This window comes from Martes martes, assembly GCF_963455335.1.
Source record: "Martes martes genome assembly, chromosome: 11".
NCBI classification, from domain to species: Eukaryota; Metazoa; Chordata; class Mammalia; order Carnivora; family Mustelidae; genus Martes; species Martes martes.
Window position 1 is genome coordinate 86486636 of NC_137899.1, and position 21855 is coordinate 86508490.

The 21855-nt window shown below is 40.0% G+C and overlaps 1 protein-coding gene across 1 annotated transcript in view; it reads right to left on the reverse strand.

Moving 5' to 3' along the window:
- The window catches only part of COPG2 (COPI coat complex subunit gamma 2), a 72499-nt gene that overhangs the window by 36575 nt on the left and 14069 nt on the right, over nt 1-21855 (reverse strand). Inside the window, exons 5-9 of the mRNA XM_080818008.1 lie at nt 14285-14364; nt 6096-6171; nt 4502-4594; nt 3107-3193; nt 1909-2066 (exon numbers count right to left, since the gene is read on the reverse strand). Coding sequence (XP_080674134.1) covers nt 1909-2066; nt 3107-3193; nt 4502-4594; nt 6096-6171; nt 14285-14364 — 494 coding nt within the window. The remainder of the gene's footprint in view (nt 1-1908; nt 2067-3106; nt 3194-4501; nt 4595-6095; nt 6172-14284; nt 14365-21855) is intronic.

A 21855-nucleotide genomic window follows, 5' to 3' on the forward strand; every position in this document is an offset into this window, starting at 1 on the left:
ACAAACCGATGGTTACCAGAGGGGAGGTGGATGGGGTGAGGTAATAGGTGATGGGGACTAAGGAGTGCACTTGTTTTGATGAGGACTGGGTGATGTGTGGAATTCTTGAATTGCTATATTGTACACCTGAAACTAACAGAACACTGTATGCAAACTATACTAGAATTAAAAAGGAAGGAAGGTAGGAAGGAAGAGAGGGGGGAAGGGAGGGGGGAAAATCCAGTCTTGGAGGATCCTGCAAGAGCACAGAAGGAAGAAGAAGTTATTGTGAACTGGAGTAAAGTGGATCCTTGTTACAGGTTAGTGGAGAGATTAGCAAAATCGTGTCCTGCAGTTATATGGAAAGCATAACCTGTAGATAATGAATCTGACTCTTTACTGGAGGGAATTTTCCAGGGAAAGTGCTGAAGGTGTGACCTGGTTTCATCTTGCTGCTTATAGTAAAATGTGAGATGACAAATTCCACCAGTGGACAGCAGCTTCACCCTGCGCCCATGAGTTTCAACCTGCCTGTGGTATCTTCCCTTCCCAACAGCCTGCCCTAAAGATCTTGGACTTGCTTAGCAAGCTCCCACTGCAAATGCCAATTCCTTGTAATAAATCTCTTTATGTATTTATCTGCTACAGGTTCTCCTTCTCTGGTTGAATTCTGACTGGCAAGGAATTTAAAGCTCTGGAATGTCTTTTTAGTTCCTTTTTATAGTTTTCATTTCCCCTGCTCATCCATATAACTATTTCCCACTTAAACTCTTAAAAGCATCTTTTATAAATCTGCTCAAGTTTTTGTCTGCTGATTCCAATGTCCAAGTCATATCAGAGTCAGTATCTGTTGACTGCTTTATCTTTTAACTACCAGTCACATTTTCCAAATTCTTTGCACTTCTATCAATTTTTCACTGTATATAAACCACAGAGTTTTACAGAGTTTGAAATGGCCTTGGGGGGGGGGGGGCTTATCCCAATTGTGATTCCCTCCTTTCCAGGATTTCCACCACAGGTTTTCATCACTCCTCCAATCTCAAACTATGTTCTGACCAGTAAATACTTGTCCAGTAAATACTATGGCTTTCTGTGATCCCACATCTGAGAACTGTAGGATCTCAGGAGACTAGCCAGAAATATAAAAATTTCACCTATTACAGCTTCTGCCTCTCAGACATCAACTTCCTTTCAGTTTTGCCTACTTTTCACCACTCACCAGTACTTCAAACAGTGGTGGGTTTTCCTACTTTTGAGGGAAGGCAAAGTTTTGTACTAATGATAGAAGTATTTGCAGTGGACTAGTATGAACAAGCTACTCCACCATTACCAGAAGCAGGAAGCTCAACCGAATATATTTTTTTTAATATTCCATTTTATCTTCTCTGTTGACATTTATGCTAGATCTATTTTCTTTTTTGTGGTTAGTTAAGGGATTACAATATTCATCCTTCTACTATCACAGTCTACCATCAAATAATATAACACTACTTCATGAACAATTTGAGCCTTACAAATGTGGAATTCTCTTTTCCTCCTTCATGCCCTTTAAATAAATAAATCATTAAATACAGCACTTCAATATTCTTTTATAAAAATAAAAGGAACAAACAAGATTCTTCATGTCACTTCTAGCTTTCACATTATTGCACACCCTAAAATCTATAAGTATTTCTTATTCGATATCAGTTTCTTAACATATTATTGGTGATCATAATCTATTAAACATATATACCAGAGCATACATTAAGGTAAATTTAAAAAAAAAAGTTGCATTACTTAGAATCCCATGAATTTTCTTTATTTGGAAAACACCAAATCCGTCTGTAAAATCAGCACTACCCCAAAAAAATTCATGAAGGAAATAAACTCGGAAGTAGGTTAACCCAGCAAACAGAAAATAACTGGGGTTTAGGTGAAGACACTTACCCCTCTTCGTTTTCTTTTAGTAAGCGACTGGCAATTCGGATCAGCATGCAGTAAGCAAACTGTGATTTGAGACCGGATTTAGTAAATTTATTCAACATCTTAGAAACAGCAAGGCGATCATTCTTTTTGAGGTGATACAGGACTCCCAATGCATGGTACTGAAGAACAAGAAAAATGATGTCACACACAGAAAGCTGAGGAGAGAGAGGACAAACTTCCAGGAAAATCAAATCATATGGCCCTAGATTTTTAGTAAAGAGATACCCAAGTGAAATGTATACCAACAGAATATCTTTTTCATACTGAATCAAACACAGGCAAGACTGAGAGGATAAGAGCTTCACCCCCAGAAATCAAAGACTCAGATTGGACCAGTGGTATTAAAGAGGTGACCTACAATCCAAAGATGGCTCTAGAAGGTTCAGCGTGGCCCCACATATCCTTAGGACAAAGGCTCTCGGGTCCCGGGCTTTACCAGTGTCACAGGTCTCTGTTAGTGGCTTTAAGTCATCTGCGGCCATGTTAGTAGTTAAAGGAGTAAACTCCTAAAGCAGACTTAAGGAGTGTAATTATTGCGGCACTTTGTGTAAAAACACAATAAGAGTTAGAAGAGTGAGAATGTTCCTTGAGGGAAAAATTACTACTCTGTTTCCTCATAACTGAATATGTTAACGTGAGAAATTGTAAACACTGAAAGGGGATGAATACGTATCCTCTCAAGTACACAAAATTGCCGGTTAAAATTTTAATCTTATTCCTTTTAATTAGGAACTAATGAGTATCAAAAGATCTTCCCAAGAAGGTTTTTAAGTTTCACAAACTAAAAATTACTCTTCACGGTTTGTGTAATGTCTACCATAACCAAGTTCTGAAAAGCTTAGAACTGGGACATCCTTCATCACAAATTATTTTTCAAATAAAGGTCAGAAATGCAATATGAAGGACCTTTGGAATGAGCATCTCCAACCACCACTGAACGTAAGAATCTTTCTTGAACTTTCCTACAGCTTTTATGAAACACTAGCAGGGCCTCAGACAGTAATTCTAATCAATGGGATACGTACTTGAGAATATGTACTAATAAGCCACTCCGTATTAGCCTTTAACTAGTACACATCTGGGGAGTCAACACATTGCCCCGAAGTCGGAGGGTTAAAGAAAGCTGGTCCCAAGACCCAGTGTGACTTGATGGCGGTACCTGGACCATAATGTTGTCGCTGGAAGCGGCTTCTTGGGCTTCGTTGACCCAGCGCTTAACCACATCATGGCTTATCTTCATCATGTGCTAGACACAGAGCAAAGTAAGAGGAGATCATGCACGATGACTAGAAGTTTGCAAGCATGAATTGGTTTTCTTAGAAAATCACTAACAGACATTTACAAATGAAAGAGACAACTCTGTAGCTTTTAGGAATCTATTTCAAATCTCTACTCCCAAGGCAATTAATAAACCAGAAACTTTCTCCAAGATGTTGGGGCGGGGTGGGGGGTGTCGCTGAGAGACATGCATGAAAGGACACAATGAGAGGGGAAGGGCAGCAAAGGAAGGGCTAGTGAATAGAATGGTGCTTAAATAACGCTCGCATTCTAGGTTCTACTTCCAGGAAAAAGAACTCAACTGGAAGGGAAAAAAAAAGAGAGAGAAATAGTACTGATATAGCCCCTGCTTGACCAATTATATTCCAGACCCAGAACCTCTTCTGGGTCTGACCTAATCCATTCACACAAGAACAACCAATTCTCATCAAATGCAATGTGAAAAAGCTGTGATGAATGCATTTTGTTTGGATAAACAGGAGAAAGAAAAGGTATTGCTAAAACAAAGACCACTTTCCAGTAAGAAATTTAGAAGTGGGACAGGAGGCTCTGAACTGAAGGACACCACACACACTACGGAAAGCAGAGGATAAAGCGGCAAGAGGCAGAAGTACAGGTCACAAAGATTTAAAAAACAAATAAAAATTTTTAAAAATTGGCCAGTGTCTTGCCTGTCCACCACTTCTCCCTTACCCCCATCTTCATTATATATACAACAGAACTCTAATTACCAAAACCTTTCAACATGAAGATTTCCTGGTTTTGTTTTTTTTTTAAACCAAGATTTAATGTTCATTTATTCTTAAAATGTGGAACATATCAAGATTTCATACTGAATAAATGATATTCATTAAGCCAAAAAAGGAGGAATTTACATCAGTTTTGGGTACACTGAGATACAAACATCACATTTTATCACTGAAAAAAAAATCTCAATTGTGTTTTTTCATCAGGAACTTCAACTGAATCTGGAACTCTTTCACACCTTGATTAGAAAGAAAACAAAACAAAAACCCAGAAAAATATAAACTAAGTTGATTGGTTGCTGAGACAGTAAGGACTTTTTAGAGACCTGTACAGACAGCATCACACCAAGAGGGAAAATTTCATGTTTTTAACTGCCCATTTTAACACTCCTCTGATAAAACCCTCTGGGATAAAGAGTAATGTATGTACATTTTGTGAATATTTCATCTGTGAGAGAAACGCAGCAATACTTGGTTTTTGTGGTAGAAACTAACGGCCGCTAGAAGCAGGCGGCTGCTTGCTCACTTACTAAGGAAGACACCAGTGCAGAGCTGGATACGCTGGAGACTTTATCCACGATGGCCTGCTTCATGTATCTCTCGATAGCCTGCAGCATTGTTCCCTGGTAATGCGCATAAAGAAAATGCTGTTGAAGCAAAACATTTTCACCCAAAACTACTGCTTCCAAGTAATTTACAAAACCAGTCATCTATTTGTTTCTGTGCCAATATTTAGAAAGCATTAAAAGGATTATCATATAATAGAGTAATCCTATCCCAGAGGGCAGGACCCAGACAAAAATCTTCAAAGAGGAATATTTAAGTGTATATGGAAGGAAATAAACTTAATTGTTTGACAATGACATCATTAGTCTCAAAGTGGAGAATCCCAGTTTGAGCAAAGGTCTAAGGAGAGGCTCAACTTACTCAGGGCGATTATAAAAGAAATTCCTAGATGGGGATAGAGCTGTTTTGAAATTCTGAAGATACCTCTGTATGAAGGGGATGTATTTTATTTGGGTTCCATAGAGTCCTCTCAATCAAATGGAATCCCTGATTATTTTAGATACCAAAGAATTAAATGTTAATAAACTACTATAGTAAGCCCTCACAATAGGAAATTCCCTGAAAATAAAGTTCTTTTTAAATTTAACTGGAGGAAAGCTGAGCACTGGGAGGCTGGTAGCAGATGAAGATGTGTAAACAGATGGAGATCAATACTCAGACAGCCTTATTGCCAGCACTGCCTCTGTCACGTCTTCTGTGATCAATTTAAATACGAAAAACAAAAACCACCACAGCCAAACAGCTGAGCAGCAAAGAACACTGTACTGTACCATTTCTACTACTCCTCTTAGCATCCAGATTTACCATTTGCTGTTACACAGCCTTTAAAACTTGAGAAGACTGTAACCATCCACATAAAACATACCCACGCATGGTTAGAGCTGAAATATTATTTGATATGCTTGGCAATGCTCAGCCTGCCCTTCCTTTTAACCTTTCCTACTCAGAGTTCCTAGAAAGGGACAGCCTAATATACTCTATAACCTCATCCCTCCAGATGTCAGGGATGGAGTCAAGGTTAAACACCTGACTCACATCTACATGACTACACGGCCACAGGCTGGCTGATGGCTAACCAGGTTCTCTCCACTATTTCAGTGAGGAGGCCTGAGCCTGGTAAATTGATGGATCATAATCGTAAATATCCTAGAAATCTTGCTGCTGAGTTCCTCAGAGATGTCCTATTTCTTGCTCTGGCATCTGCTGTAAGCTTCACCTCAAATTCTGAGAGATCTACTCCCTATAATAAAGTTAAAAACAAAAACAAAAACAAAAAAACTAAATTCAAATGGGTTTTGGTCTCCTGCAAGCAATGTTCCCCGACTAGGACAAAATTCCATGAGGGCAAATAGAGAGAGAAAGAGACCAATCTAAATACACAAAAGGAAAAAGATGACCTGAAAGAAAAAAAGCCTGGAGACACAAAAGCCTTTCTGGTGGTTTCTGTAATACCAAAGACTCACAAAGTCAGACTAGGGAACCCTATTACATGTACATGCCCACCTGTAGATAAACACACTGTCCCTTTGGATGCTTCAGTAAACAAAGAGAACTTACATCAGTGATTCTGCAGAGAGCCCTGATGGCTGGGCCTCGGTACACATCTTCCTTTCCAGTCATGTCCTTAGTCAGACTAAGAAAAATCAAATGAAGTACCATGAAATCAATTAACACTCTCCTGTGGAGCCCACCCCCAGCTAATTTCCATTGTCCCCATAATTATCTTAATGCAGCGATTCATTCAGCAAATATTCACCGAGTGTCTTCTGTGGAAGAATATTAAAGCTATTGGGTAGAAGGCTCTCAAAGCCTAAGTTTAGAGCAGCAAGCAAAACAAAGTCTTCGCCTTCACGGAGCTAACATATTAATGAGAGGGGAGATAATATACTTTATCACATAAACAAAATACATAATTTTACTTTACATAAAAAGTAAAGACAATGGTGAAAGCCCCCAATTCCTAAAAACCCATCAGACTCCTTAAAAGACACGGACTAAAATGATTAACTCTCGAGGTCATGCCCTCTCTCAGGAATGGCTTCCTAAAGCGACAGTTGTCAGTGGCTTCAGACCTTTCTACTGCGTTTCAAAAATAAGCAGAAGAGTTGGACGGAGCTACTGAACTCCATGTCCATACTTTAAAGAGGTTTTTAGCCCTTACACGCTGTTATGGACCCTTTTATCTTCCTGTCCCCCAAACCGACTATCCATCCCCTCCCACTTATGCCTCCCCTTCACAGGATCCAAAACAGTCTGCAACTCCAACTTGCTCCATCAGGTTGCCAAGAGGAGAAAGTTGTGAAGAACTGATAGTCCTTCAATTTCTTCATTTTTTTAGTTACAGAAGTATTTTCATGTCAGAGTATGCATTGAAAACATTCAGAAAGGCATAATATAAAGTCGAAGTCTCACCTCACCCACCCTCGTCTCCAGGGCCACTCAAATAAAGACAGTCATTGTGAACAGTCACTTACGTTTTCTTAAGGAACTTTTAAAAAATATATAAAACCACAGAGACATAAAAACACTGCAGGTGAATCTCCCTTTTTCACTTAATAGATCTTAAGAAGCTTTCCCTATTGGTAGATTTTAATTTTAGGTATTTATACATTTTTAAATATCCAAATATATACCTAAAATATAATTTTAATAGTGGCACAGATTTCCACTACTGGGATATAAATAATTTATCAACCAGTCTTTTTCACAAATATTTGCATTTTTCCAATTAGACAGAAACTGTGGCTTGGCAGGTTCAGTTTCTTCTGAGGTCTCTCTCCTTGGCTTCTGCATCACATGAAAGCAGCCATGCAGAAGACATTAAAAAAAAAAAAAAAAAGCATGGCTGTGTTCCAATAAAACTTTATTTACAAAATGAGGCAGTAGTTTTAGCCACGGGCCAAAGTTTGCTGACTGCTGTTCCGTGCTTCTCTTAGTTTGAGCTGCCCTGACAAAGGCTTACAGATAGGTAGTTTATTTGGGAATGTGTTCTGAGGGAAGGGAAGTGAAGACAGGGAGGTGAACAAAAAAGGAGGGAAATTAATACAAAGAAATTTTCTCTAGTGGGTCACTGCCGCCACAGGCATGAAAAAGAAAGAATTTACCCACTAGGTCACAGCCACTGGCGGAGAGTTAAACCCAGAGTGTTAACTCCCCGTTGGGTTAAATTCACGTGTTAACTCCCACAGGTGAGTTCCAGGTGAGTGCCCAACCGGAGCGCCAGAGAAACAGCAGGGCAAGAGGAGAAGCGCGCAGCACAGTGTATGCCTGGAGGGAGGCACTACTGAGGCCAGGGAGCCGGCCCCTGGCGGGCAACAGGCACAGCCGGGATCAGAGGGAAGGCCTGAGAAAACGGGAGGTGGCTCAAAAGCAGCACCCAGAACGGTCCATCCTTTGCACCCCTCAAATTTGAACGTGTCCTCCAGGAAACTGAACCTATCACCAAGTGTCCAAGATGGTAACCATCCACTCTTTCTACAAGACGCAGGAAAACGACAGGCATATGGTACAATCCTTGCTGCTACGACACACTGCAAAGCCGTAACTGAGGTTCACCATCTCCTTCCCATAATCACTCTTCCTATATCTCTCTCGCTCTCTGCCAGCACCTTAGCACTCTTGGTCTGGTGTCTGGTAAGTGGCTCAAACCTTTACCCCAAGGGATGTGAGCTCTCTGTTGGGGGATTTTAGCAGGGCTGGACCACTGGTTGTTCCCTATTCTCTATTCACCACTGTCTCAGGCATGAACACATCAAAATATACCCCATACCTTGAATTCTAGATGGAGTCCTCTCTTCCATGTTTGTGTAACAACAAGCCTAGCTCCAGACCATGATCAAGGTCAATTACCTCTATGACAACTGAGGACAGCAGTTCCTTTTTTTTTTTTTAACCTGCTGGTCCACTACATAAATAATCCAAAGTGGCCTAACAGTAGTCATCATTCAAATGTGCAAGCTGGCTCCCTGTCTGCCCCAGGACTCTCTGACACTGGAGCATGGGGTGCCTGTGGTTGCTGACCGGTCACTCAGACACACAGATCCAGGCAATCCTCAAACAGTGGGAACCAGGAGTCAATGGGAAGTCCTACTTCCACCCCTTGATTCCTGGACCCACATATTATATTTCTTGGTACCATACACTACACTGACCATCCATTTAATACACACACTGCATCCTAGAGGAGAATTTTCCAACCAAATAGGGTCCCATCTCTAACCTACTACCCCAGCTGAGCATTCCATAGGTCATCCCACCATTGCATCAGGCTGTCGGCTCCTAAGTGAAACAGAACATGGTAACACTACTGGATCTCTTAAGTCATGAGCCTACGGTCACACCACTTTTGTCATAAAAGGAGTGGCAATGTCGTGTAGGATACCGTGGACATAAGAAACTGTACCACTAAGACCTACTGAAAATCCCTGGCTCATCTTCTATGTAGTGCTTTTGCCACGTAACTAAAAGAAACTTATGTAGTAAATTTCTTATCACTTTTCTTTCACTGCCTCTGGAATTTAGTCCTAACAAAACTTTTTCCTACAACAAAAATAAAGAGGAATACACTCATGTTTTCTTTTGGTATCTGTAGGCTCCCATTTTTTTAAAATTTATATCCCTTATCCATTTAGAGTTTATTCGTGTATAGAATGTGAAATATGGATCTACTTTTATTTTTCCAAGTGACTACTCAGTTGTCCCAGCATCATATATCAGGAAGTACCTCTTTATCCCAGTGATTGGAAATGCCACTTTGGCGTACACTAAATTTCCATATGTATTTGGGTCTAATTCTATGCTCTCCATTTGTACCAGAAAATTCTGAAAATGTTGATCAGCATGGCCAAGGTGACTCATTACAGAGTCATCACATGATTTTATTCTGGGGTCTAACCCTCTGCCAATATCGCACTGTTAAATGTTCAGGACTTAATACTGCACGGACCCGTAGGGCTCACAGTTTTTCTAGAGTTGTTTCCTGGCTACTCTTAAATGTTTGTTTTTCCACACAAACTTTAGTACCAACTTTTCTAACTCCATAGTATATAGCCTGTTGATTTTTCACTGAGATTGCCCTGAATTTACAAATTAATTTAGAAAGCACTGAAATCTTTGTTTAATTGATCTATGCAGAAACATTTGTTCAAGCAAACTTTGAGTCTTTCGGGGCTTTAAGTTATTTTTTCCTCTTAGAAGTTTTCTGCATAGGTTTTTCTAAGGCAACTGTATCAATCTATATTCCCACCTACAATATACCTGGTGATTTTGGTGTTGTCAGGTTTCGTTATTTTAACAGATTCTAGTGGGTACGGAAGGATAACTCACTGAAGGTTTGTTTTTTTTTTTTAAGATTTTATTTATTTATTTGACAGACAGAGATCACAAGTAGGCAGAGAGGCAGGCAGAGAGAGAGGAGAAAGCAGGCTCTCCACGGAGCAGAGAGCCCGATGCGGGGCTCGATCCCAGGACTCTGGGATCATGACCTGAGCCGAAGGCAGAGGCTTTAACCCACTGAGCCACCCAGGTGCCCCCTCTCACTGAGGTTTTAATCTGCATTTCCCTCAGGACTAATACTATTGAGAACGTTTCCATGTGTTTATTGGCCATTTGTATACCATTTTATGAAGTGTCTGCCTTCAGATTTTCTTAATCTCCATGGTTTCTCAGGTCACACACCAGTCTACATATGCAGAGTGGTCATCTACTCTATTAGAGTTCTATTCCTGCTGTAACAGAGGACCATGATTAGTGGCTTCAAATAAAAATTTACTATCTTACAGTTCCGTGGATTAGCAGTCCAACATAGGGCTCACGGGGCTAAGGTCACTGTGTCAGCAAGGCTGCAGCCATCTCACAGGTACAATACATTCACCCCACGCCAAGATCCCCCCCAGATCTCAAGGCATTAGGGCACCAACTCAAAGCCCAAAAGCTCATTGAAATCCCACTGACTCAAAAATCCTGACCTTATCAAAAATTGGCTCAGTTAGGTACAGGTAAGACTGGGCATACTCTCTCCTGAAGAGAAATTTCTCTCCACCTGTGGGCCTGTGAAACTAGAAAACAAGTTCTCTGCTCCGAGAATACAATGGTGGGGCTACCACAGGATAGCACTTAGACTTTCCTGTTCATAAGGAGAATAATGGAATGAGGAAGAAAAAAAAAAAAGTCACTGGTCCCAAGCAATTCTGAAATCCAGCCAGGCAAACCGGCAAAGGTTTCAGCTGCTGGGTAGAATTCTCCACGGTTCCCAGCTCCACGCTATGGGCCTGTACCCCTGCCCTCAGAGCCATCCTTCCTTCTGTGAGGGCGGCATGGGTTTACAGCTGAGCAGTCTTCTCGGCCAGTATCCTGTTGGGAGAATTCGGGACCCTGACAACCTTCTTTCACTTTGTCCCCCTCCATTCCTTTCATCCAGACTGGCCGTCGTGCTCCTGCTGTAAGATTCTCACGAGCCTTCTGGGACACCATAGACAGGCAGGGCCTCACTCCCTCAGACGAGGGACTGCACCACAGAACTTGCCTACGGAGGCCCATCTCTGTTTCTGGCTTCTGCTTAGATGCCGACGGAATCTATGAGTCATACTCCTGATCTCTTAGGAGTGTTGTGTGTGAGTGAAGACTCTCTGACCTTTTCATCTTTCTGAGGTGTTAGCAAATGGCTGCAGAGTAACTCCTTTGACTTTTTCTGTAGAGCACACTTTCTTACTGAATGACTTGATTTTTAGCATCCTTTGCCATTTTGGTAGGCTGAAAATTTCCCACATCAGAAACTCTTGATTTTGGCGGGGGGGTGGGTACAATTGACATAACCTATCTGTTTCAGGTGCACAACCCAATGATGTATTTATAAAGAACTCCTGGCTCTTTAACAGGTGTCTCAATTCATTTCTCTACTCTCCACTTTTACTCTAAGTGGTAAAAAGAAACCAGGCTGCACCTTGACATTCTGGAAATCTCAGTTCAACAGCCAAGCTCACAAGTCCTGATTTCTATATAATCGTGGGACACAATCCTACTAAGCTCTCTGCCCCTGTAGGACAAGGGTCCCGTTCCCTCCAGTTGCTAACACTTTCCTCATTTCCTTCTGAGCCCTCCCAGTAGCACCTTTAGCGTCCATATTTCTACCAACAGTACGTTCAAAACATTGTGAGCATTCTCTGTAGGGATAAGTGCTTTCTCTACCCTGCTCACTTCTTTCTGAAGTCTGCCAAGGTCACTGACATCCAGCTTTCCATTAACACTCTGTTCAGGGCAACGTACGCCTTTTCTGTCATGTCCCCCAAATTCTTCCAGCATCTACTCATTGCCCAATGGCAAAGCCATTACCACATTTCCGGGTATTTGTTATAGCAGTGCCCCACTTCTGGGTACCAAGTTTTCCCCCCCAGCTTTGAGATATAATTAGCATGTAACATTGTACGATTTTAAAGTACACAATGTGTTGATGTGATATTTACATGTTACAAAATCTATTCATTTTCTATAGCTACTATAACAAATTACCACAAACTTAAACATGAAAGAACATAATCATTTATCTTAACAGTTCCATAAATTAGAAATACAACACGGATCTCACGGGATAACATCAAGGTATCCAGGGTTACATTCTTTTCTGGAGGCTGTAGGGGTAAATCCATTTCCTTGCCTTTTCCAACTGCCAGAGGCCACCCACATTCCTTGGCTCATGGCCCCCTTCCTCCAGCAACCTCACTTCTGTGACTTGCTTCCATCGTCACATCTTTTCACTGACCCTTCCACTTCCTTCTTCCGCTTTTAAGGACGTTTATCCTTATCAGGGCCCACCTGGATAATCCACCCTATTCCCCCTGCCTGCTGATTAGCAACTTTACTTCCCCTCTGCAGTATAATGCAACATATTCACAGGTCCTGGGACTTAGGCCAGGGATATCTTCAGGGGCCATTATTCTGCCTACTACAACTACCAATCCCTTAAAATGAGCTAGAAGAAAACCATAATTCAGGGCAGCCTAACAGGATTCCGAGGGAAGTACTAACAGCTAAACAAACAAAAAAAACCCTAATCTATTTTTAATTTTTCCAATATTTAGTGAGTATAAGCAATCTAAGTGAAGATTTTTCATTTGTTACTTGTGGCAAATATTGTTAGCTAACTAATCTAATACCCATTTTCAACCCCTTCTCCTTTGCCTGCCCCTAATACTTGGCCTTTAAAAGCGAAATAAATATTCACTTTCCTGGTCCTAACGAGAGTCGTATAACACAGCTGTGTCAAATGAAATCTACAAATTGCCTTGGGAAAAGCTACTGCATACCTGATAAAAGAGGCAGATGGTGCTGGCCCTCGCTGGCCCCCTTCCCGGTACCCCTCCCACCTTGAACGGTGCCCTGCCAGTAATTCAAGCATCTATTTTGCAATAATGTGAAATTCAAGAGACACCAGCACTCACACACTGTTGCACGACTGAACCAACACTAGCTACTCTATGCCTAGTGACTATATCTGCCTTTCTGTTATTTTCAGTTGAAAGCTTCATTAATTAAAACTTATTCAATACAACTGCTAGTTAAAAACAAGCACCCTCCTCCAAAATTTATGTTGTTGTACATAGACTAAATTCACTTAAATGAATTACAATTAATAATTGGGTTATATATCCTCACTCTAGGACATTGGGAAATTCTCAAAATTTTAAAGAAAATAAATACCCACAATCCCAGACACCAGAGATAACCTACTGGTTATCATCAGTATATTTCATCAGTATATATCATCGGAATATTTCCATCCATATATTTTTATCTATGTACATAAAGCATTTTTTAAAGAGAGACTATATAACCTATAAGGCTTGAATCCAACTCTCATTCAGCACTTTATGAGGACTTTTCCATATCATTAAAGATGTCTCAAAAAAATTAAAATAATCCCACATAATCTGATTATAACATGGTTAATTACATATAATTATATATACATAATCAAATTCACCAACAGCAGACATTTACATTGTTTTACCCTTTCTGCTAGTGGAAACAGTACTGCAATGAACATTATTATATATAACTCTTCCTGTGCTATCTCTGATTATGTTTTGAGCATAGTTCCACCGATGTGGTATTACTGGGTCAAAGGGATAAAGCTTTTCAAATGTTCAACATTTGAATGCTGTCAAACTGCTTTCTAGAAAACCCGAATCAACTTATTATTCTGCCTCCTATTATATACAAAATACCAGTCTCCCTTATAAGCATCTACTGCCTTTTTTCTTTTTTGCCAGTTTGATGGGTAAAAATCTTATAACTCATTTGCATTTTTAATTTACATTTTTTGATTACTAGTGAGAATGATTAAAAACAATCAGATGCTTTATATTGATGGTTCTACGAATTATCACTTGGAATTTTTTTGAAGTACAAGAGTTCTTTACATACTGTATTTACGAGCCTTTTGATATGCTTATTGTAAATATTTTATGTCAAAGCATCATTTACATTTTGGGTGCATTCACATATTACGATGAGCATTTAAAAATGTATTAGCAAATCTAGTAGCATTACCCTTTGTGACTTCTTTACTTTATCAGATAGGCCTGGTTTTCACATGACGACAACCACATTCTAGGAAAGAATGCTTTAAGATCTTTTTTAACTCCTTATTTAACTCCTACAGTCAAAAAAGTAAAATTAATAGAAAAAGAACAACAAATACTCCATGAAATACATAAGTGCCTCATGTTAGGTTCTGACCATTCACATACCTGCTTGTGACAATTATCACATCCTCAGCGATTGTAGCCATTTCTTTGATGGTAAGGTAGCACATTCTTCTCAGTGTTTGCTGAAAAATTATTTATAAAAGGCAACAGGTTATTCATGAGGAAATGCTTCTTTAAACTCTTGAAGTGAGGGCCCCAAGTAGATATATTTAGAAGGTTTTGTTGTTGTTTTTTTAAGATTTTATTTATTTATTTGACAGAGATCACAAGTAGGCAGACAGGCAGGCAGAGAGAGAGGGGAAAGCAGGCTCCCCGCCAAGCACAGAGCCTGATGTAGGGCTTGATCCCAGGACCCTGAGATCATGACCTGAGCTGAAGGCAGAGGCTTAAAACCCACTGAGCCACTCAGATGCCCCTAGAAGGTTATCGTTAATAAGATTCTCATCTACTCAAAAAATCCTTTTGAAAATATCTGGATAAGAAAATATTCAAAACACTGCTGTTTCCTAAACAAGGAAATGATGCACTGATACAGTGAACAACATCTAGGTGAAAATTTTAAGATTTAAACTAAAAATTTAAAATTCCTATTGATGCAGAGATCCAAACTTTGATGGTGTGAATCCAAAGACATAGGTTTCCCCAAGTGTGAAAGACTTATCCTGGAAAATGTATTTTTACAAATTCTTTAAATATATGGATGGAGAGACATTAGACTCTGTATCTCCCTCAGTCCAGCATATGCAGATGTTTTTCCTTGAAGTATTTGTGCCAAATACTTCCATTTTCAATTACCAATTTCAACTTCCATTTTCAATTAACAAGCTATTTCCATCCAAATTAACTGTTCACCTAACGATAGTAAAGTTTCATCTACGCTCCTCCTCACCTGGTCTCTGGTTTATTCATACACTATGGGCCCTGGTTCCTCCAGCCTATCTAGCCTCATTCCCTACCAACGATGTCACACTTCTTATAAGAAGTGAAACTCAAATGCCCCAGACCCAGCTCTGGACTCCAAGCTGTACAAAGAACCTGGTGGAGACTACTGAGCCCATTAAGGAAAGAGAAGAAGGAAGTGAGGATTCTCATGGTGATTAAACACAGAAAAAAATCACCCCAAGAAAGAGAAAGTCAGTCGGGGTCAGAAGAATGGGGCAGATAACACCCATATGAAACAACCATGAGAAGAAAACAAAAAATAAAAACCAAAACTTCAGAGCTGAAGAATATCTGTTCCCCCTCCCCCACCAAAATAAAAATCTACCACAAAGCAGAATAAAACTGGAGACACAAAAAATTGAACTAATCTAACAGTACATTAAAAAGATTATTCACCTCGACCAACTGGGATTTATTCCAGGGCTGCAAGGTTGGTTCAACATCCACAAATCAATCAATGTGATACAATACATTAATAAAAGAAAGAACAAGAACCATATGATACTCTCAATTGATGCTGAAAAAGTACTGACAAAGTACAGCATCCTTTCCTGATCAAAACTCTTCAGAGTGTAGGGACAGAGGGTACATACCTCAATATCATCAAAGCTATCTATGAAAAACCCACAGAGAATATCATTCTCAATGGAGAAAAACTGAAAGCTTTTCCCGTAAGGTCAGGAACGCAGCAGGGATGTCCATTATCACCACTGTTATTCAACATAGTACTACAAGTCCTAGCCTCAGCAATCAGACAACAAAAAGAAATTAAAGGCATCCAAATGGGCAAAGAAGAAGGCAAACTCTCACTCTTTGCAGATGATATGATACTTCATGTGGAAAACCCAAAAGACTCTACTCCAAATGTGCTAGAACTTGTACAGGAATTCAGTAAAGTGTCAGGATATAAAATCAATGCACAGAAATCAGTTGCATTTCTATACATCAACAACAAGACAGAAGAAGAGAAATTAAGGAGTCAATCCCATTTACAATTGCACCCAAAACCATAAGATACCTAGGAATAAACCTAACCAAAGAGGCAAAGAATCTGTACTCAGACAACTATAAAGTACTTATGAAAGAAATTGAGGAAGACACAAAGAAATGGAAACATGTTCCATGCTCATGGGTTAGAAGAACAAATATTGTGAAAATGTCTATGCTACCTAAAGCAATCTACATGTTTAATGCAATCCCTATCAAAATCTCAACAATTTTTTTCAAAGAAATGGAACAAATAATCCTAAAATTTACATGGAACCAGAAAAGACCTCGAATAGCCAGAGGAATGTTGAAAAAGAAAGCCAAAGTTGGTGGCATCACAATTCCAGACTTCAAGCTCTATTACAAAGCTGTCATCATCAAGACAGTACGGTACTGGCACAAAAACAGACACACAGATCAATGGAACAGAATAGAGAGCCCAGAAATGGACCCTCAACTCTATGGTTAACTAATCTTCAACAAAGCAGGAAAGAATGTCCAATGGAAAAAAGACAGTCTCTTCAACAAATGGCGTTCGGAAAATTGGACAACCACATGCAGAAAAATGAAACTGGACCATTTCCTTACACCACACACAAAACAGACTCAAAATGGATGAAGGACCTCAATGTGAGAAAGGAATCCATCAAAATCCTTGAGGAGAACACAGGCAGCAACCTCTTCGACCTCAGCCGCAGCAACTTCTTCCTAGGAACATCGCCAAAGGCAAGGGATGCAAGGGCAAAAATGAACTATTGGGACTTCATCAAGATCAAAAGCTTCTGCACAGTAAAGGAAACAGTCAACAAAACCAAAAGACAACTGACAGAATGGGAAAAGATATTTGCAAACGACATATCAGATAAAGGGCTAGATCCAAAATCTATAAAGAACTTAGCAAACTCAACATCCAAAGAACAAATAATCCAATCAAGAAATGGGCAGAGGACATGAACAGACATTTTTGCAAAGAAGACATCCAGATGGCCAAAAGACACATGAAAAAGTACTCCACATCACTCGGCATCAGGGAAATACAAATCAAAACCACAATGAGATACCACTTCACGCCAGTCAGAATGGCTAAAATTAACAAGTCAGGAAATGACAGATGCTGGTGAGGATGTGGAAAAAGGGGAACCCTCCTACACTGTTGGTGGAAATGCAAACTGGTGCAGCCACTCTGGAAAACAGCATGGAGGTTCCTCAAAAATTTGAGAATAGAGCTACCCTATGACCCAGCAATTGCACTACTGGGTATTTACCCTAAAGATACAAATGTAGTGATCCGAAGGGGCACGTGCACTCGAATGTTTATAGCAGCAATGTCCACAATAGCCAAACTATGGAAAGAACCTAGATGTCCATGAACAGATGAATGGATAAAGATGTGGTATACATACACAATGGAATACTATGCAGCCATCAAAAGAAATGAAATCTTGCCATTTGCGACAACGTGGATGGAACTAGAGGATATTATGCTGAGCAAAATAAGTTAATCAGAGAAAGACAATTATCATTTGATCTCCCTGATACAAGGAAGTTGAGAGGCAACGTAGGGGTTTGGGGGGTCCGAAAGGAATAAATGAAACAAGATGGGATCAGGAAAGGGACAAACCATAAGAGACTCTTAATCTCACAAAACAAACTGAGGGTTGCTGGGGGGAGGAGGGTAGGGAGAGGGTGGTTGGGTTATGGACATTGGGGAAGGTATGTGCTATGGTGAGTGCTATGAAGTGTGTAAACCTGGCAATTCACAGACCTGTACCCCTGGGGCTAATAATATATGTTAATTTAAAAAAAGAAAGAAAGAAAGAAAGGAAGCAAGCTGTGAGTTAACTTTTCCTCCTGAGATGCCTTCTGACAGTTAAAGATAGCTATGCCAGCTACTCTACATGTCAAACTTTGAATAAAACATGAAAGCATTAAAAAAAAAAAATTGAACTAAAGCACAAAAAATGGGGGGGGGCCCTCAACATTACTCATAAGGGAAATACAAAAAAGCGTATTTCAGATACCACCTGACACCCACCAAAATGGGTAAAATTAAAAAGAGTGACAATACAAAGTGTTGGCAAAGATGTGCCAGTGACCACTGAAACACAATGCCTAAACAAACATGCTGAAATGTTGAATAAAATAGGAACAAAAAATTTCACTATGTAGCCAAGGGTAAAATGAAGTGAAATTCACAGATGCCAATGCAGAAAGGCAAACACCTCACAGCCACAGAAGTACAGGCCCAGGGCCTTTCAGGCAGAGGATGAAATATCCAACATCTAGGAAGGACAAGATTTTTAAAAGCATATTCTTTAGGCTCAGGAAAAATTATTCTAGGTAATAACTCAGAAATAGAGCAAGAAATGGAGAGTGAGGAAAAGTGGTACACAGTAATGAGGTAGTCTGGTTGAGCTACAGAACAAACAGATGAACGCACGTACATACACTCAATTGATCTTTGACAAAGGAACAGAGGCAGTACAGCAGAGCAAAGATGGTCTCCTCACCAAATCGTGCTGGGACAACTGGACACCCACATGCAAAAGAATGAATCTAGACACAGACCCTATACTCTTTTTTTTTTTTTTTAAAGATTTTATTTATTTATTTATTTGACAGAGATCTCAAGTAGAGGGAGAGGCAGGCAGAGAGGGAGAGGAGGAAAGAGGCTCCACACTGAGCCACCCAGGCACCCCCAGACCTTACACTCTTAACAAAAATGAACCCAAAATGGATCACAGACCCAAATACAAAATGCAAAACTGTGAAACTGCTAGGAGAAAACTTAGATGACCTTGGGATGACTTTTTTTTTTAAGGGTTATTTATTTATTTATTTATTTGACAGAGAGAGATCACAGTAGACAGAGAGGCAGGCAGAGAGAGAGGGAGAGAGGGAAGCAGGCTCCCCGCTGAGCAGAGAGCCCGACGCGGGACTCAATCCCAGGACCCTGAGATCATGACCCGAGCCAAAGGCAGCGGCCCAACCCACTGAGCCACCCAGGCGCCCTTGGGATGACTTTTTAGATACAACCACAAAAGTAGGATCATAAAAGAAATAATGAATAAGCCAGTCTTTTTTAGGGGGTTGGGTGGGGAGGAATAGCAGAGGGAGAGAAAGAATCTTAAGCAGTGTCCACACCCAGCATGGAGTCCAATGCAGAACTGGATCTCATGACCCTGAGATCATGACCGGAGAGTTGGATGCTCAACCAACTAAGCCATCCAGGCACCACCACCAACCCCCCACCCCCCACCTTTTTCTAGAGAGAGAGAGAAAGAAACCAGCCTTTATTTAAAGTAAAAACTTCAGCTCTGCAAAAGACAATGTCAAGAGGATGAGAAGACAAGCCACAGACCGGGAAGAAAATGTTTGTAGAACACTTATCTGATATAGGATTGTCACCCAAAATATACAAAAACCCCTTAAAAGTCAAAAATAAGAAAAACAACTTAACTAAAAATGAGCCAAAAACCTTAAACACTTCACTTAAACAGATAAATGACAAAGATATGGAAGTATAACGATTGAAGTACAAGAATTCTTCATAGATTATGGATGCTCCACATCATATGTCATTTGGGAAAGACAGATTAAAACAAGATACCACTACACTCCTATCAGAATGACCAAAATTCGGGGCGTCTGGGTGGCTCAGTGGGTTAAGCCTCTTCCTTCAGCTCAGGTCACGATCCTGCGGTCTTGGGATTGAGCCCCACATCGGGCTCTCTAGTCAGCAGGGAGCCTGCTCCCCCCCCACCTGCCTCTCTGCCTACTTGTGATCTCTGTCAAATAAATAAATAAAATATTAAAAAAAAAAAAAAAGAATGACCAAAATTCAGAACACTGACAACACCAAATGCTAATGAGGATGTGGAGCAGCAGGAATGCTCTCATTCATTGTTGGTGGAAATAAAAACGGTACAGCCAATTTGAAAGAAGGTTTGGTGATTTACAAAACTAAACATACTCTTACTGTACAATCTAGCAATCATGTTCTTTGGTATTTAACTAAAGGAAATGAAAACTTATGTCTACATAAAAACCTGCATACAGAAGCTTATAGCATTATTAAAATTTTTTATTTTATTTTTAATTTTTAAAAATTTTTAAAGTATCTCTACACCCAACATAGGGTTCAACTTACAACCCCAAGATCAAGGGTCACACATTCTACTAACTGAGCCAATCTGGCTCTCTATAGCAGCTTTATTCATAATTGCCAAAACTTGGAAGCAACCAAGATGTCCTTTAGTAGGTGAAAGGATAAACTGTGGTACATCCAGAAAACAGAATATTATTTAGCACTAAAAAGAAAATGAGTTATCAAGCTGTGAAAAGACATGGAGGAAATTAAATGCATATTACTAAGTGAAAGAACCAATCTGAAAAAGATACATGCTATATAATTCTAGCTACATGACATTCTAGAAAACGCAAAACTATGGAGACAGCACAAGCATCTGTGGTTGCCAGGGTTTGGGGGATAGGATGGGGAATGATTAGCTGGAGCCCAGAGGATCTGCAGGTCAGTGAACATACTCTGTATAATATTTAATGATGAATGCATGTCATTACATATTTGTCCAAACCCTTATACTGTATAACACCAAGAGTGAATATTAACATAAACTATGGATTCTGTGTGATTACGACATGCCAACGTAGGCTTATGTATTGTAACTAATTTACCACTCTGGTTAAGGATGTTGATAATGGGGGAGGGGGGGTCTCTGTATCTTCCTTTTAATTTTGCTGTGGACCTAAGACTTCTCTTAAAAAATAAACACTTTCTCGGGGTGTCTGGGTGGCTCAGTCAGTTAAGCGTCTGCCTCCGGCTCAGGTCATGATCCCAGGGTCCTGGGATCGAGCCCCGCTTCAGGCTCCCTGCTCAGCGGGAAGCCTACTTCTCCCTCTCCCGCTCCCCCTGCTTGTGCTCCCTCTCTCACTGTATCTCTCTCTCAAATAAATAAATAAAATCTTTAAAATAAATAAATACTTTCTCTAGAAAGTGGTGAGGACATGGATAAATCGCAATGAACAACCCAAAAACCCACAAGAAATGATGTGTTATGACACACAGGAATAAATGTGCATGTGTGTATAAATATGTTCATGTATATGTTTAAATATTCATATACACAATAAGAGTGTCCTAAGGTTCTCAAATCTTCCACGAACAGGTACAAGATAAAGATGAATATTAGATTCTGAAAGTCAAATAATCATGTTGCAATTTCTAGGATAACCACCAAAAGAACTTCCAAACTATTATCCCACTAATGCTCTGTTCATTTTTATTCAGTCTTTTTTCTCTCTTGGTTTCATTTTGGATCATTTCTATCTGTCCTCAAGGTTACTAATTTTTTCTTCCCCTACAGTCTCTAATCTGTTATTAACCCGAGGTGTATTTTTCATTTTACATGCAAGCTCATATAAATTTTTTAAAGATTTTTTTTATTATTATTTATTTGACAGAGATCACAAGTAGGCAGAGAGGCAGACAGAGAGAGAGAGAGAGAGGGAAGCAGGCTCCCCGCTGAGCAGAGAGCCCGATGTGGGACTCGATTCCAGGACCCTGAGATCATGACCTGAGCCGAAGGCAGCGGCTTAACCCACTGAGCCACCCAGGCGCCCTATAAATTTCTTTTCCTTAACTTCTAGAAGGTGCACTTGGGTCT